Source organism: Enhydra lutris, unplaced genomic scaffold (genome assembly GCF_002288905.1).
Source record: "Enhydra lutris kenyoni isolate GAN:26980312 unplaced genomic scaffold, ASM228890v2 scaffoldscaffold58, whole genome shotgun sequence".
Taxonomy (NCBI): domain Eukaryota; kingdom Metazoa; phylum Chordata; class Mammalia; order Carnivora; family Mustelidae; genus Enhydra; species Enhydra lutris.
In genome coordinates, this window is record NW_019154142.1 from 8,753,709 (window position 1) to 8,769,209 (window position 15,501).

A 15,501-nucleotide genomic window follows, 5' to 3' on the forward strand; every position below is an offset into this window, starting at 1 on the left:
TGTGGGTTAAAGCCTCTGCCTTTGGCTCAGGTCATGATCCCAGGGTCCTGGGATCAAGCCCCGCATTGGGCTCTCTGCTCAGCGGGGAGCCTGCTTCCTCCTCTCTCTCTGCCTACTTGTGATTTCTGTCTGTCAAATAAATAAATAAAATCTTTAAAAAAAAAAAAAAGGATAGTCAACTGGGAAATTTAGCAAGGCCTGTTCATTCTGATTCCTCACTGTACCCTTCTGTCTTGGAGATAAGGATGTCCCTGTCCTCCAGGTATAGGACCACCCTCTCACATGAGAGTCTTGTGAACTGCTTCAGCGCAGGAGGTCAGAAGTCCTTCCTGTACATGCTGTTTCTCAACTTCCTTTACCTTAAAATACTCAGTATGCCAAGATGCCGTATTTTGGGGTGGTGTGTCCCAAACCCTGTCAGTTCCATGGTAAATCCGACTATGCTTCTTCTGTCTCTTATCCCTCCTGTTATTGCCATCATAAACATCCTTCCTTCTGCCTTCCTTTCTTCTCTGTTCTACACCAGATTGAAGGAACCAGTGATTTGGTATGGTTCCCGCTGGTTGTCCTGTTCAGGGAGATGTGTTCCCAGTACTCCTGGTTAAAATTCTGAATTTGTTTCCCACAGAATCATTGTTGTACTGTGTATGAGGTTCTTGGTCCACTGTGGGTTTACTAAACCTTAATAAACGGCTACCCTGGGCACCGAGCCAACATACATAAATAGCTTTGTTTTCATGGGAAAATGTGTTTAAAGTTCCAAACCACTAATTCACACATGAACTCTTCTGCAAATTGGGGAATGTGTACATGAATTACAGAGGCTTAGGAGGGGACACACAAATCCAGGCTATCTCGGCCAAGTGTCCGTTTGTTTGTTTTGTAGTTCTATTCTACTTGCTCAGATGAAGTTTCTCACTCACTCTAGGGAGTAAACTTAGCATATTATGTTATACTTTGCTATCTTTCACCTCACCCTTTTTCCCCCAAATTTAAAAGTAGTATGAGAAATTTAAAAATGAAATTAATATATTTTTAACATCCTCTTTAGTTTTTAAAGACCATTTGTTTCTACTTATGGAAGAGTTAGCCATGTTTAACTCCTCTTTGTTTCTGAGCCATTAGGACTTTATTTATTTATTTATTTTTAAAAGGTTTTTTTATTGGGGCGCCTGGGTGTCGGTTAAGCGGCTACCTTTGGCTCAGGTCATAATCCCAGGTCCTGGGATTGAGCCCCACATTGTTCTCCCTGCTCAGCGGGGAGCCTGATTCTCCCTCTTCCACAGCCCTTGCTTGTGAACTCTTTCTCTTTCACTGTCAAATAAATAAAAATCTTTAAAATTTTTATTTATTTACTTATTAGAGAGAGTGTAAAAGTTGGGGGATGGACAGAAGGAGAGGGAGAAGCAGACTGTCTGCTCAGCAGGGAGCCAGACTTGGGGCTGAATCCCAGGATCCTGGATCATGATCTGAGGCGAAGGCAGACGCTTAACTGACTGAGCCCACCAGGCGCCCCTTCCATTAGGACTTTAAATAGAGGGTACTCTAATCTTGCAATGTGACTTTTTTCCTCCCACTAGTACATGGTCTAGGGGGAATCCTAAAGGTCATATACGTCTGTGTTAGAAAGACAGGGAAAGTATATATAAGCTTAAGATTGAAAATGCCAACTTTCCTTTTTTACTAACTCCTGGGGTGATGCTCATTTCATAGGAAATGAGTATGAGGCCTGCAGATTCAGTTAGAGAGTTGGGACTAGAACCCAGGTCTCTAGATATCTAGCTCTGACATTCTTTCTGGGGCTAGGCCAGGTATAGAAATTTGAAAGATTATTCCTTACTTCTGGATCTCAGACTGTTTTGTAGTAGGTTTCGTCTCTTTTATCTGCAAGGCAGCCAGGGTGTTGATGCCTTGCCTCTTACGGCTGGAATCCTGATGGTGTGATTGCAGAGGCACTTAGGTGCCCAAATACTAAGTAAAAAGTGACTCAGTAATGGAAAAGAAGCCACCACTAAGTTAATTAATACCTTAATGTATGTTTAGGTAGAGTTGAGAGATTGGGCAGAAGTGACAGAGAAAATAAAATTTTAAGGCTTCAGGATGCATAAGCAGTGTACTAATTATTCCCACTTTCTCCATATTTTGTATATCTGTCACAGTCCAAATCCCACTGATTCACATGTGAACTTAGGAAGTAAGGGAGGAATGTGATTAAAAAGCTTGGCAATTTTGAATCACAGTGATTTTTCCAAATAGAGTATTTCCGGGGCACTTGCTCTCTACAATGAGCAGTATTCTTCCCTCCAGCGAATAGACCTCTACTTCAGTGAGGCTTGAATATACAGGGTGACCGTTCTAGCAAGCTGGGTAGAAAGCATTTCCACTGTATAGCACTTCAGTGAAGGGCCACTGGGGGTAAGCAGGGTAAGCAAGTGCTGCTATTTTCCCTTTGTGCTGGAAGTGCTTTGAAGAGTATGAGAACAGCTAGTTCAGCCACAGGACTTCAGACCACAGAGGACTAACCCACCTATTGAGGCTTGAAAATTCATTTTGCCTGCTGTCCCTTTTTGGGGACTTTCTTTGAAGACAAGTGCAGGCCCTGGTTGAATCTGCCCCAAACATGGAGTTTGCAGGACCAGAGAAGGAGGCGTCTGCACGTCTTTCCTGTGGTCCTTCAATGCTTCTTGCCCGTTTTGCACTGGGGGGCGCCATCAAGCGGCGCCAACGGGAACTGAAGCCGCCGTTGTGGAACCACTCCTGCCAAGCAGGGCTGTAAAACATGTTTGCTTTTTTGTGTGGGGGAGTGGTGGTGCTTTGGATCCAGAGTTACGGGGAAGCGATGAATGACAATAATAAGGTTGGAGATGTATCTGGCAGTTGGATCCTTAAGCTGCATTATATTTGCTGTCCTCTTAATCCAGCCTTCCCAGGGAGAGAAGTAGAAATGAATTTCAGATGTTTGTTCACTGGAGGAACTTTTTTTTTCTTTTTTTAAGATTTTATTTATTTATTTGACAGACAGAGATCACAAGTAGGCAGAGAGGCAGACAGAGAGAGAGGTGGAAGCAGGCTCCCCGCAGAGCAGAGAGCCCGATGTGGGGCTCGATCCCAGGACACCGGGACCATGACCTGAGCCGAAGGCAGAGGCTTTAACCCACTGAGCCACCCAGGTGCCCCTCACTGGAGGAACTTTTAACGCAGTCTTCCAAACAGCCCGAGGATTCCCTCACTTGAGGTAGTCGCAGTTGTTGTCTTGATTGCAGGAGAAAATGCTGATTCAGATGAATTTTAAAGTCAAGAAACATCAAATTGGCTACATCCAGGGTAGTGTGCCTGGTCCTGGGCCTACTAGGAGGTCTCTGCCCTCGAAGCCTTCCAGAATAGCTTGGGAAGCAAGCGTATGGGTGAAAGTTAACAACTGTGGCACCGACACCTGCTTTGGTGTGCTCCGGGGGTGCTGTGCAGGAAAGCTGGGGCTTGGCTTCAAGCGCCAGAAGACCTCACCAGGCAGTGAAGGCATCTGGGAGCCTGAGAAATGGGCCAGTGTGCACAGGACTTGGTCATAAGAGTGAGGGGGCCAGGGTGACTGAGATGGAGAGTTCTTTTCAGAAAATGGTGAGACGTCAGAATTGAGATAAGGATTAGATTGTGAAGATTTTAAATGACTTGACTTGTTACATTTCTGTAAGTAGGAATGGGCCAGAATAAGAGTAGAATATTTCATGGATGAATTAATTTTTTTTTAAGATTTTGTTTGTTTGAGTGAGGGTGGGAAAGGAGGGAAGGAAGGGGAGAGAGAGAGAGAGAGGGAGAGAGAACATGAATGGGGGAGGGGCAGAGGGAGAAGCAGATTCCCTGCTCAGTGCAGAGCCCTATGCAGGTCTCAGTCCCAGGACCCTGAGATCATGACTTGAGCTGAGGTCAGACCCTTAATCGACTGAGCCATGCAGGCGCCACTGGATGAATTAATTTTTGGATATATCTGTGAGGCAGTTTTAATGCTTCCTGCCCACTATCCCCATTTAGGAAATACTCAAGCTATTAATGTATGAATTGAAGGATTTTAGAAGGGTTCTTCTTTATATTTTTTTTCCTATTCTGGGCAATTTATAATTCTTTGAAAATTAAAAGTAATTTTTTCTGGAAGGAACACAATTTACAAGGAGACTTATTTTAATTACATTTAGTGTATTAATTTCAAAGGGAACAGCTGGCTCAGAAATTTTAGTAACTTTCAAGATCTAAAAGGGTGACAAACAACTTCTGTGATTTGAGGGTAACAGAGAAGAACACAAAATGAAACTAGAGTTAAGATTGTAGACAGAATGCATGTCCCGAGGTTCTGTGCACTTGCTAGAGATAGGTGGCAAAATTCTCTGCACCTTCTAGCCACCAAGTCAAAGAGGGAAATGAGCTGCGAGAGAGGAAGTCATTTTGGGTTGGGACTGAGCAGATAGGAACCCAGAACTGGTGTGTTAAGGGTGGTGGGAGAGGCATGGAATGCAAACTCCCAAAATAGTAAAATGATGTAGGCTGTTAGACGGTATCAGTGGCAATAAAATGGAACAGAAGGTAAGATGAAGAGAGCAGACAGGAGTGAGGGAGAGAGCCTTGAGGATATGTGAGGAACAGCAAATCAGACAAAGGAAATCCTTCTGAAAGGCCCTGACATGGAAGGCTTGTCTGGCACCTTCCAGGAGCAGCAGGAATGGCCAGTGTGGCCGGAGTAGAGTGACTGAGGTACAGAGCTGAGGAGATGGGGGTAAAGAGCGAGGGAGGGGGAGGGGGACCCACAGGCAGCAGCTATGAAGTTTACACTGACAGACGAAACTCAGCTACTCCCACCACGTAGTCTTTAGAAGAATGTTATTCTGTGCTTACTTACAAAGCTAATGAATTCTCTGAACATATCTCCTTAGCTAATGTGGTATCAAACATCGAACACGTTTGATAATGTCCCTCATTCTGGGTGGGTAGCAGAATACCAAAGTGCAGTTCAATACTAGTGATTTTCTAGGGACCTGAAACTACGCAGTTCCAATCGGCAATTCCATTATGCTCTGGCTTCATTTGAGAAGAAAATGTAAGAATACATAAAGCAGTGATTCTCTTTTGGGTCCCGTACTTCTTTGGGAAAATTAGGCTAGATCCCTCTCTTCCCCAGTGCATGCCTGCAGAATCCCACCAAATTTTGCATGTTATTAGATTCAGTTCACAAGTTCAGAGGGTTCACACACACACCCCCCCACTCATGCACCCCATCCCAACTCATCCATAAACTCTAAGCTGAACACCGTTGGTCTAGAGGGAAAAGAAACCTATGACAAGCAGACATAGTAAAAACCTGGAACCCAGGGTTGCTTGTGCTGATAGGACAGATTCATCTGTTTCAACAGGAAGCCAAATTGAGGATAAGATTGATTTCCATTTATGAAAGTTGATGAGCTTGTCGGGACATGTCTGAACAAAAGACATTTATTCCACTTTGGCAGGAATGTGGTCGGGAATGTGATTTTTCTTAGAGAGCTACTGACTCCACTGTAACACACTAAAAAAGGATCCCAGAGCTCCCTCCTATAGAGAAAGCTGTGGTAATTTTAGCCTGGAAAAATTGTAAGGCAGATGTTACCAAGAACCGTCTGCACAGCTTAAAAAAAAATGTGATATGTTGGTATTTTTGGTATTTGGTATTCTTGGTAAAGAGTTCATAGAATGTTTAGCTTTAAGCACTTATAGATTCTTGGTGAACCTAAAATGAAAATTCTTTTGTCATATAATCTTTGGAAGCTGAATGATTATTTGCTTTTGGGATTATTTATCTTTGAGCCAGCTCATGTTGAAAACCTATTATGTGTTTATCCAGTTATGTTGACCTAGTATTTTCCCTAATTGTAGTTTCTTTTGCATTGCAGTGTTTTAATCTTGGGTGCTTCCGGTGGAGTTGGTACTTTTGCTATACAGGTAAGACTGTTTTGTTTTTTAATCTTATGACTAGAAAGAGTATTTCCATGAGTTTATAAATTCACATATGAGAAATAATTTTTTCATGAAAAGTTCAGTAAATTCATTATAATTTCAGCTTGCTCTTCTAAGGAGGGAACTTCCTAACATAGAAGTAAGCATTAACCTTTCCAGTGGTTTAATATGTGAGTTAGTTTGTGGCTGTCCTCTCTAGCAAATGTAGGAAGTCTTTTAGGGAGGAAGGCTGGGGACAGTGCATGTGGATGGGAAGTTTGTAGTTTGGTAGAAATGAATAAGCTGATTCTAAAATGTATGTAGAAATGCAGTGGCCAAAATACTGTAAAGATAGCAGTGTTCCACCAAAATGATCTACAGATTCAGTGCAATCTTACCAAAATAAGAATTGCCCTTTTTGCACAAATGATCGAGCTGATCCTAAAATGCAGATGGAATTGAAGAAGACCCCAAATTGACAGTCTTTAAAAAGGGCAAAGTTGGAGGATGCACATTTCTTGATCTTAAAACTTAATACAAAGCTATAGTGGTCAGAACAATGTGATACTGGCATAAAGATAAACATATAGATCAATGAAGTGGAATTGAGCATCCAGAAATAAAAACCTGTATCTATGGCCAATTGATTTTTAACTAGGATGGCAAGACCATTAAATAGGGAAAAGAATAGTCTTTTTAATATAACTAATGGTGCTGAAATAACTAGATACCCACATCCAAAAGAATGAAGTTGGACCCCTACCTCACATCGTATGTGAAAAATAACCCTGGGTCAAAGACCTAAATATAAGAGCTAAAACAATCAAACTTTTAGACAAAAACAAGAGTAAATCTTCATGACCTTGGATTTGGCAACAGATTTTTAGGTATGACATCAAAAGCACAAGCAACAGAAGAAAAAAACCAGATAAATTGGACTTTATCAAAATTAAAAGCTGCTGTGCATCAAAAGGACACCATCAAGAAAGGAGAAAGATGACCTACAGGGATCAAATCTTTGCAAATCATTTCTCTAATAAGGGTCTAACATCCAGAATAGGTAAGAATTCTTACAACTCAACAAAAGACAACCCAATTAAAAATTTAGGAAAGCACTTGAATAGACTACCTCCCCAAGAAAATGTACAAATGGCCAATAAGCCCACAGAAAGGTATTCAGTGTCATTAGTCATTAGGGAAATGCAAATCGAAACCTTGGTGGACTCTCCCTTCACACCTACTAGGAGGGCTATTAAAAAAAAAATTAAAAAAGGAAAATAATGTTGACCAGGAGGTAGAGAAACAGAAACTCTCATCCACACTGGTGGGAATGTAAAATGCTGCAGCTGCTACGGAAAACAGTTGAGCGGTTCCTGAAAATGTCAAACATAGTATTACCATATGACTTGGCAGTTCCATTTGTAGGTATATACCTGAGAGAAAACCTGTTCAGACAGAAACTGGTCCACAGATGTTCATAGTGATACCCGTATTCCTGGCAGCCAGAGAGTACAGGCAGCCCAATGCCTGTCAGCTGATGAATGAACAAAATGTGGTTTACGCATTAGTGAAATCATACTCAGCCATGAAAAAGAATGAAGTTATGCATGATTCAACACTGAGAAACCTGCAAAACATTATGCTTAGTGGAAGAATCCAGACACAGAAGGTCACCTTTTGTAGGATTCCATTTATATCCTCTCTGGAGGAAGATCTGTAGAGACAGAAAGCAGATGAGTGGTTGCCAGGAGCTGGGGGAGAAAGAAAGAGGGGATGGCTGCTTAATGGGCATGGGGTTTATTTTTAAGCTGAGGAAAATGTTCTAGAATTAGACAGTGGTGGTGGTTATACAACATGGTGATGTACATAATGAGTTGTACACTTTAAAATTGCTGAAGTGTTGAATTTTAAGTTTTTATATGAATTTTATAAAATTTTATATGAATTCTCAAACAAGAAAACAAAACAGTGCCCTGAGCTTCCAGGAACAGGACGGCACCGTTATGGTCAAATATTTCACTGATTTCCTGGGAAGAGGGCTTGATTAAGCCTCCCTCAATATGCAGGGAGAGGCCCTTTCTGCAGCCTGGTGACCATACTCAGAAGCTCTGCCACATCACTTTCCAGAAGAGAGACTTTGGGTGCTATGATCTCTCACCCAGACCCCACATCAGCTCTTTTGAAGATCCAGATAGTGCTGGAGTTTTCCAGCCACCTGCTAACTAAATTAGGGGTAAAGGGATAGGACTCCTAGGGGATGCATGCACACCTTGACTTCTTTTTAATTCCTTATTAGATACTGCTCTGGTCTAAATGTTTGTGACCCTGCTGAATTCCTATGTTGAAGTCCTGATGCTCAATGTGGTAGTAGAGAGCAGGGCCTTTGGGAGATGAAAATGCCCAAAAAGAGGTTCAGCAGAGCTCCATAGCCTTTCCACCATGTTGAGGACACACAAGGCACTGGCTATGTGTGTGTGTGTGTGTGTGTGCTAGGAAGAGGGCTTTCAACAGGATGGGACCATGCTGATGCCTTAATCTCAGACTTCCAGCCTCTATAACTGAGAAATACATTTCTACTTATAAGCTACCTAGTCTGTGGTATTTTATTAGAGCAGCCCAGACTAAGACACCCAGGCCTAGTCCAGAGACTGAGCAAATGTAGTTTAGTGAATAACTAAATGGAAGAAAAGAAAAAGAGGGAGAGTGGGAGGAAAAGAGAAATACCAAATACTGTTGGTTAGAGTGTAAATTGGTACAAGCACTTAGGGAAATCATTTAGTATCATTTACTAAATCTGAATATGAATTGCCCTAGGGCAACCCAACAATTCCACTTTTATGAATATACCCTACAATGATTTGTACAGTTAACATGCATGTTCACCAAAAGATATATACCAGATTTAGAGATCTCGTCCACCAGAGGAAACAACTCAAATGTTTATCAACAGTGAAATGGACAGGTAAACTGTGGTCTATCTTACGCTGGAATATTACACAGTCATGAAAACTATAGTTGTACACAGTGAGGTATGTGAATCTCATGAGCAGAATATTAGTGAAAGAAGTCACACAGCCTATATGATTCTATTTAATGACATTCAAGAACAGGTGAAACTAAACGATAGGGTTTAAAGATGCCTACCTAGGGAGTAAAACTCTTTAAAAAGTGGGGGAACAGCAAAAAGGGGCATGCAATAGTCCAGATGGTGGTATTACTTCTAAAGGAATGAGGGAACTATGATTGGGAAGGGGAAAGCAAGTATGCTTAGGAGTGTGGCGTGTGGTCTAGTTCCTAATCTAGAGCGATGCTTAGAATACGGTTTGCTTTGTAATAACATTTATATTCCATGCACTGTTCCGTGTGTGTTAAATTTCACGACAAAAATATTTTAATACAGTAAAAACAGAAATAGGAAAGTATCAAGGTTATATCTAACACAAAGTTATTAGGGGCGCCTGGGTGGCTCAGTGGGTTAAAGCCTCTGCCTTCGGCTCAGGTCATGATCCCAGGGTCCTGGGATCGAGCCCCACATCGGGCTCTCTGCTCGGCAGGGAACCTGCTTCCTCCTCTCTCTCTCTGCCTGTCTCGCTGCCTACCTGTGATCTCTATCTGTCAAATAAATAAATAAAAATCTTAAAAAAAAAAAAAAAAAAGAAAGACATATCTAGAGATTACAGCACGTCAGAAAACATGCCCACAAGACAGATCACATGTAACTCACAATTTTTAATTGTTTTTTTAAGTTGGCTCTATGCCCAGTGTGGGTTTTGAACTCACAACCCTGAGATTAAGAGTTGCATCCTTTACTGTGCCAGCCAGGCACCCACAAATGTAACCTACAATTTCAAAACAACTTAAAAAATTAAAAGTATACAAGACTTTTAGAAAATCTTAGGGGGGTAAAAGTAAAACAAATAGAAAATAAAACATAGAAAGTAAAACAAATTAAAAATCTTAGGGGGAGGTAAAAGTAAACAAAAATATTTAGCGGTGAAGACTAAACCAGAAGGAATTCAATAGCAAATTAACAGGATACATAATGCTGCCCTAAATAGAAATATATGTATAAATAGGAAAAATTTTTAATTACAAAAGAAACCAAGAAAAAACCAATTCAAGAGGAAGTGCCAAATATTGAAGTTAGGAAAGAAGGTTGATGTATGGGTAGTAGGCTCTGAAGAGGAAAACCAAAACAAGGGAATAGAATAAACACTAAAATCTATAATTCAAGAAAATTCCCTATCTTCCTGAAATTAAATGATTTGAAACTACATATTAGGTGATCCCACCCATCTAAGAACATGGACCTAGATAGAGCAATATCAAGGAAAACCCTAGTTAGTAAAATTAACTGGCTTTCAAAGAAAAGGAAAAAGGGGCTCCTCGGTGGCTCAGTTGGTTGAGTATCTCTGCTTAGGTTTGGATCTCAGGGTTGTGAGATTGAGTCCCATATTGGGCTCTACACAGGACGTGGAGCCTACTTAAAAAAGAAAGAAAAAAAAATCCTTGGGACACCTTTAAAAAAAAAAAAATCGTGTGACTTAGAAGTAAAATTAGATTAGCATCAGACTTTTTGACTGCAGTGCTGTAAGGCTAGGAGAGGAAACGGAGTAACCTATTTAAGATGCTCAAGCAAGAGTATAACTAAGACTATATTAATTTTATATATGTAACAAAACTGGTGCACTGTTAATAACTTGTGAGAACTCGGGGAATATGTTCTCCTTTTCTGAGAAACGTACTAGAGCTGACAACCAAAATGACTGGAGAGAGATCACATTAAGGGCTGGTGGTAAATGTTAAATGTAAATTTTTCTATAGAACTAAAACCAAGGACTTAAAGTACATTGTGTAACAGCCTATCCTCTGACGAGGTTAAATACAGCACAACTATTTATTAAAAGCAGAGGAAAACTGGGAGAGCATGTATTAAAATTCTAATGCTTTCATTAATCTGCTCCATTGTATTAATAGTAATAATGATGTTAGTATTATGTAGAGGATATTCTGTGTGTTATATACAATAGGACAGATGGATATTTATAGCATATTTTAATTCTGTCATCCCCTGTGTCTCTGACAGGATTTTAGGTGTGGAAGGAAAGAGATACAGAGGTAATAGAAAAGAAGTCAAGGAAAAACTTTGTAGTCTTAAATTTGAATTGGAAGTATCAATATGAACTCGAGATACTCTGTGTAGAGCTATCTCTTGATAGATCATTGCTCACTAAAAGAATGCAGGACTTCTTGGAGAAATGGCAGATTCTAGATCTAGGGCACAAAATGTACAAGAATGAGCCTAGAATACATTAAATAGGAAGAAAACTATCAAAGACTAACTTGAGTCATATCGGAGAGACTTAGGAGCCAACTTGAAGAAACTCTCAAAGATGTGACAATTTGAGCTTCAGTAGTAGTAATACAAAGGACTAAAGCCCTTCAAATACATTTAAATCCATGAGTTCATATTTTTTTTTAAAAAAGGTCACTTTTGGGGACACCTGGATGGCTCAGTCAGTTAAGCATCTGCCTTTGGCTCAGATCATGATCCCAGCATGTTGGGATCGAGTCCCACATTGGGCTCTTTGCTCAGCGTAGAGCCTACTTCTCCCTATGTCCCTCCTTCCACTCATGCGCTTTCTCTGAAAAATAAATAAAAACCTAAAAAAAAAAAGAGTCACTTTTGGAAAATGATAGGGAACCAATTTATGTTATTAATTGGTAAAGGGAAACAGTTATTCATCTTGCCTTTCCTATGTGAATTGTACACCTGAATAAGCAAAATAATGTATGAGGAGAGTTTTTATAAAAATATTGAGAAAATACTTTTTTTAAAAAAATTAGACTATCGCTGTTTTGCAACCACCGTTAAACAGCTGCTAAGATCTTAAGAGCAGTGACCAGACTTTACATGCCCCCCTGCGATTTTGCTGGACCATATCCATAGTCTTGTAAAAAAATTGAAACAGAAAACACAGGGAACAAAGCAACCTGTGGAATTGCCCCCTGAGTGTGCAATTGGAAATCCCAGACTCGGGGAAACTCTCCGTGGCCTGGATTCTTCCACAATGAAATTATAGGAAAGTAGAGGGCTAGAAGAGGAGCATACCGTTTAAAGAGAGACTTAAAAGACCTCTTATTTTTATTCTTGGTGAATCAAAGTCTGATCGTTTTTACTAGGTCTGACAGGTGGCTTGCTGTAGTTCTTGTTAAGACGAAGCACTTGGGGTTCTCTAGAGATGAGTCTGAAAAACGTACACATGGGTGCCAGCTATTTTTTTAAAACACATGGTCGGTTTTTCTACCCCCCTCCCTTTTTTTTGGACAGGTAATGAAAGCATGGGGTGCTCACGTGACAGCAGTTTGCTCTCAGGATGCCAGTGAACTTGTAAGGAAGCTCGGGGCAGATGATGTAATTGATTACAAATCCGGAAATGTGGAAGAGCAGTTGAAGTCTTTAAAACCGTATGTATTAGGACAATGTTCACCTTGGGAAGTGGGAACAAGGACAGTTGATCATGCAGACCTGAACGGTTTCATGATTTTGTAATCACGTCGGGATCTTAGAATCAATAAAAATACCCCCAAAAAAGAGTCATTTGGGGTGGTTTCCGTTTGAATTCCAGATGTTCATATAGCACTGTGACATGATGTGGTATGTCCTGAGGAAACTATGTTGCTTGCATGGTCTTTTGTTAATTTCTAAGTTAACTTACTGTTTACCTGAAGACAGAACTGGAAGTTGTGTTCCGTTCGGTGGCATCTCTCACCACAGGAGCAAATAGAGAGTAGTGCGTGAGAATACTTGATTAGCACTGAACATTTTTCTGTCCATGTTTGGGCTTAACAAGGGCATCAGAGAAACCAAGGCAGTAGAAATACTGGTAATCAGAGTCCTGTGGATGTTCTCAGTGCATCCGAATGCCCGGCTGTGGTTTGGTTTGTACCAAACAGGAGCAGACTCTGTGATTCAGATTCTGTTGCTCCTGACTGTGCTTTGGGCAGAACTAGGGAGGGTGCTTGTTAATCTTGTCTTCGTCTAGCCAGGATCGCACTGTGGCTGAGAACACAACTGAGCAGTGTTTGGAAAGATGTTTGATTGCTGCTTTTTCAACGGTTTTCCCCCTTTCTCTGTTCGTTTTCAGAAGGCAGTTATTCTTGTCCACTTTGAGTAGAAGCTTACAGTTGACCCATGAACAGCATGGGGGTTAGAGACACTGACCGCCACATAGGTGAAAATCTGCATATAACTTTTGACTTTCCTAAAACTTAATTATTAAATTAAGTGTTAAATTAACCAGAAGCCTTACCAATAACATAATCAGTCAATTAACACATATTTTATATACCATATATATATTCTATACTGCATTGTTAGAATAAAGTAAGCTAGAGAAAAGGTTACTAAGAAAATCATAAGGAAGAGAAAATACATTTACAATATGTGTTGTATTTATTGAAATTTATTGAAAAAAAATCTGGGTATAAGTGGTCCTGTGCAGTTCGAACCTGTTAATGGGTCAGTGGTATTTTCATGGGTTTAAAAAAAAGAGAGAAAACCAAGGGGAGCCCCCACTGAACACTACCTAGCCTTTCTTAGCCAGCAGTACCCACTCCCAACAGTGGGATGGCTGTGCAGCCCCGAGGAGCCAGCAAATCCCGGTTCCTTCAGCTCCGCAGCCCCTTCAGCTCTGCCAGGCAGGCTCCAGACATGCCGTACAGCTGCGGTGCTGAACAAGACAGGACACCGCCCCCCGACCCCCCACCAGCCCTTCCATGGGGCTTCCGTTCCATGGGGAGGTGTCAGTGGTAAGTGCTCCCAAGGACACTGATAGAGGGAAAAGAGTGAAAAAAACGATTGGGGGAGGATGTTTGAAAAAGAGGAGTTTAAGGGGCACCTGGGTGGCTCAGTTGAGCATCTGCCTTGGGCTCAGGTGATGATCCCAGGGTCCTGGGATTGAGTCCCGCACTGGGCTCCTGGCTCAGCGGGAGCCTGCTTCTTCCTCTGCCTGCCCTTCTCTCTCTTTCTCTCTCTGACAAATAAATAAATAAAATCCTTAAAAAGAGGGGGGGGGCGTTTAAGAAGGCCTCTGGGGCATTGGAGCAGAAGGTTTGCAGAGCAAGCCAGGAGAATGGGATTTTTTCGGGGGGGAGTCCCCTAATGTATCTGTCCACCTGTAACAGTGTAGTAACATATTCTGGGTGCTCAGTAAACATTTGTTCAATGCATGATTGAGGGAATCTAGGAGAAGAGCACTTGTTCAGGTCGAGATAACAGCAAATACAAAGCCCCTGTGGCAGGACACGGAGGGACTGAGGAATCCCCCTGTCCCTTGCAGAGATGTCAGCTACTTCCTGCCTGTGCATCAGGACCCCATCTCTCCGGGCCTCTGCCAGCTGCCTTCTAGAGTGGAGTTTCAGTTCATCTCCTGTCTTCTGCGGCTTCTAGGAATAGCAGCATGAGACTGAGGTGGAGGCCAACCCATTCCCCTCTATGTACTTTAAGTTGTATGTGTGTCTAGAATTTGTCCCCAGAGAACGGAGACCCTGACTGGTGGAAATCGGATGCATACTTGGGCTGGCCCCCAGAAGTAGGCTCTGGTCTGCCCCTCTGCCTCTCTCGCCATGGTCTTGCTGCTTTTGCTCGCTGTTCTGGTAGGGGAATCTCTCTAGCTCGCAGATGCCAGGCTGTTACTTTTACCTGTTTTTGACCACTTTGGTTACAGTTGACGTTTGTAACCTTTGTCTGAAGTTTGGCCTCTGAGTCCACCAAGAATACACTCATTTCTCCTTTTAAATAGCAGCTTCTTAGATTTGAATCTCAGACTATTACAACAGGAAAGGGCTCTGAAACACTTAGGTCCAACTCAATCACGTCGTCGTCGAGACACTAAGGGGCAGAGGGCTCAGGAGTTTCTGCGTGCTCAAGGTCACACCACTTTAAAGCGTCAGTGGGAGAGCTGAGTCTACGGCCTGTGTCTGGACTTCCCTTTCAGTCAGTGCCTGTTCTAGAATACCAGGCTGCCTGTACGTTTTATTTAAATTAAGTGTCATCATGTTTGTTTATTCAAAACCTGCGAATGAAATGGAAACTTAAACTCATGAAAATAATTTTCTGTTCTTTTTTAATGAAAAGAGTAGTCATTGAGTAAAGTCATTCTCCTTTCCTTCAGTTTTTACTTGTTTTTCTTCATTCTTGTTCCATGAAAGGCAGGCTCAAGATCCAGAAATTTGGCTGAAGCTGATTTTAGATGTTTGACTTCATCCAGGTGAATTTAGAAGGGAAAAAGGATTTACCAGAACGGAATTCACTTATTAATTTGCTTAACTGATAAGCATACATTTCCTTCCTCCCTTCCTTTTTTTTCTCCCTTCCTTCCTTCCTTCCTTAAGATTTTACTTATTTTTGGGACGCCTGGGTGGCTCAGTTGGTTGGACAACTGCCTTCGGCTCAGGTCATGATCCTGGAGTCCCGGGATTGAGTTCCGCATCGGACTCCCGGCTCCACGGGGAGTCTGCTTCTCTCTCTGACCTTCTCCCTCT

General features: G+C 41.6%; 1 protein-coding gene across 1 annotated transcript in view; it reads left to right on the top strand.

Moving 5' to 3' along the window:
- LOC111158293 (reticulon 4 interacting protein 1) overlaps window positions 1-15,501 on the top strand; it is a 45,033-nt gene that overhangs the window by 15,643 nt on the left and 13,889 nt on the right. The window contains exons 5-6 of the mRNA XM_022520228.1: window positions 5,913-5,961; window positions 12,287-12,423. Of these exons, the coding sequence (XP_022375936.1) occupies window positions 5,913-5,961; window positions 12,287-12,423 (186 nt within the window). The remainder of the gene's footprint in view (window positions 1-5,912; window positions 5,962-12,286; window positions 12,424-15,501) is intronic.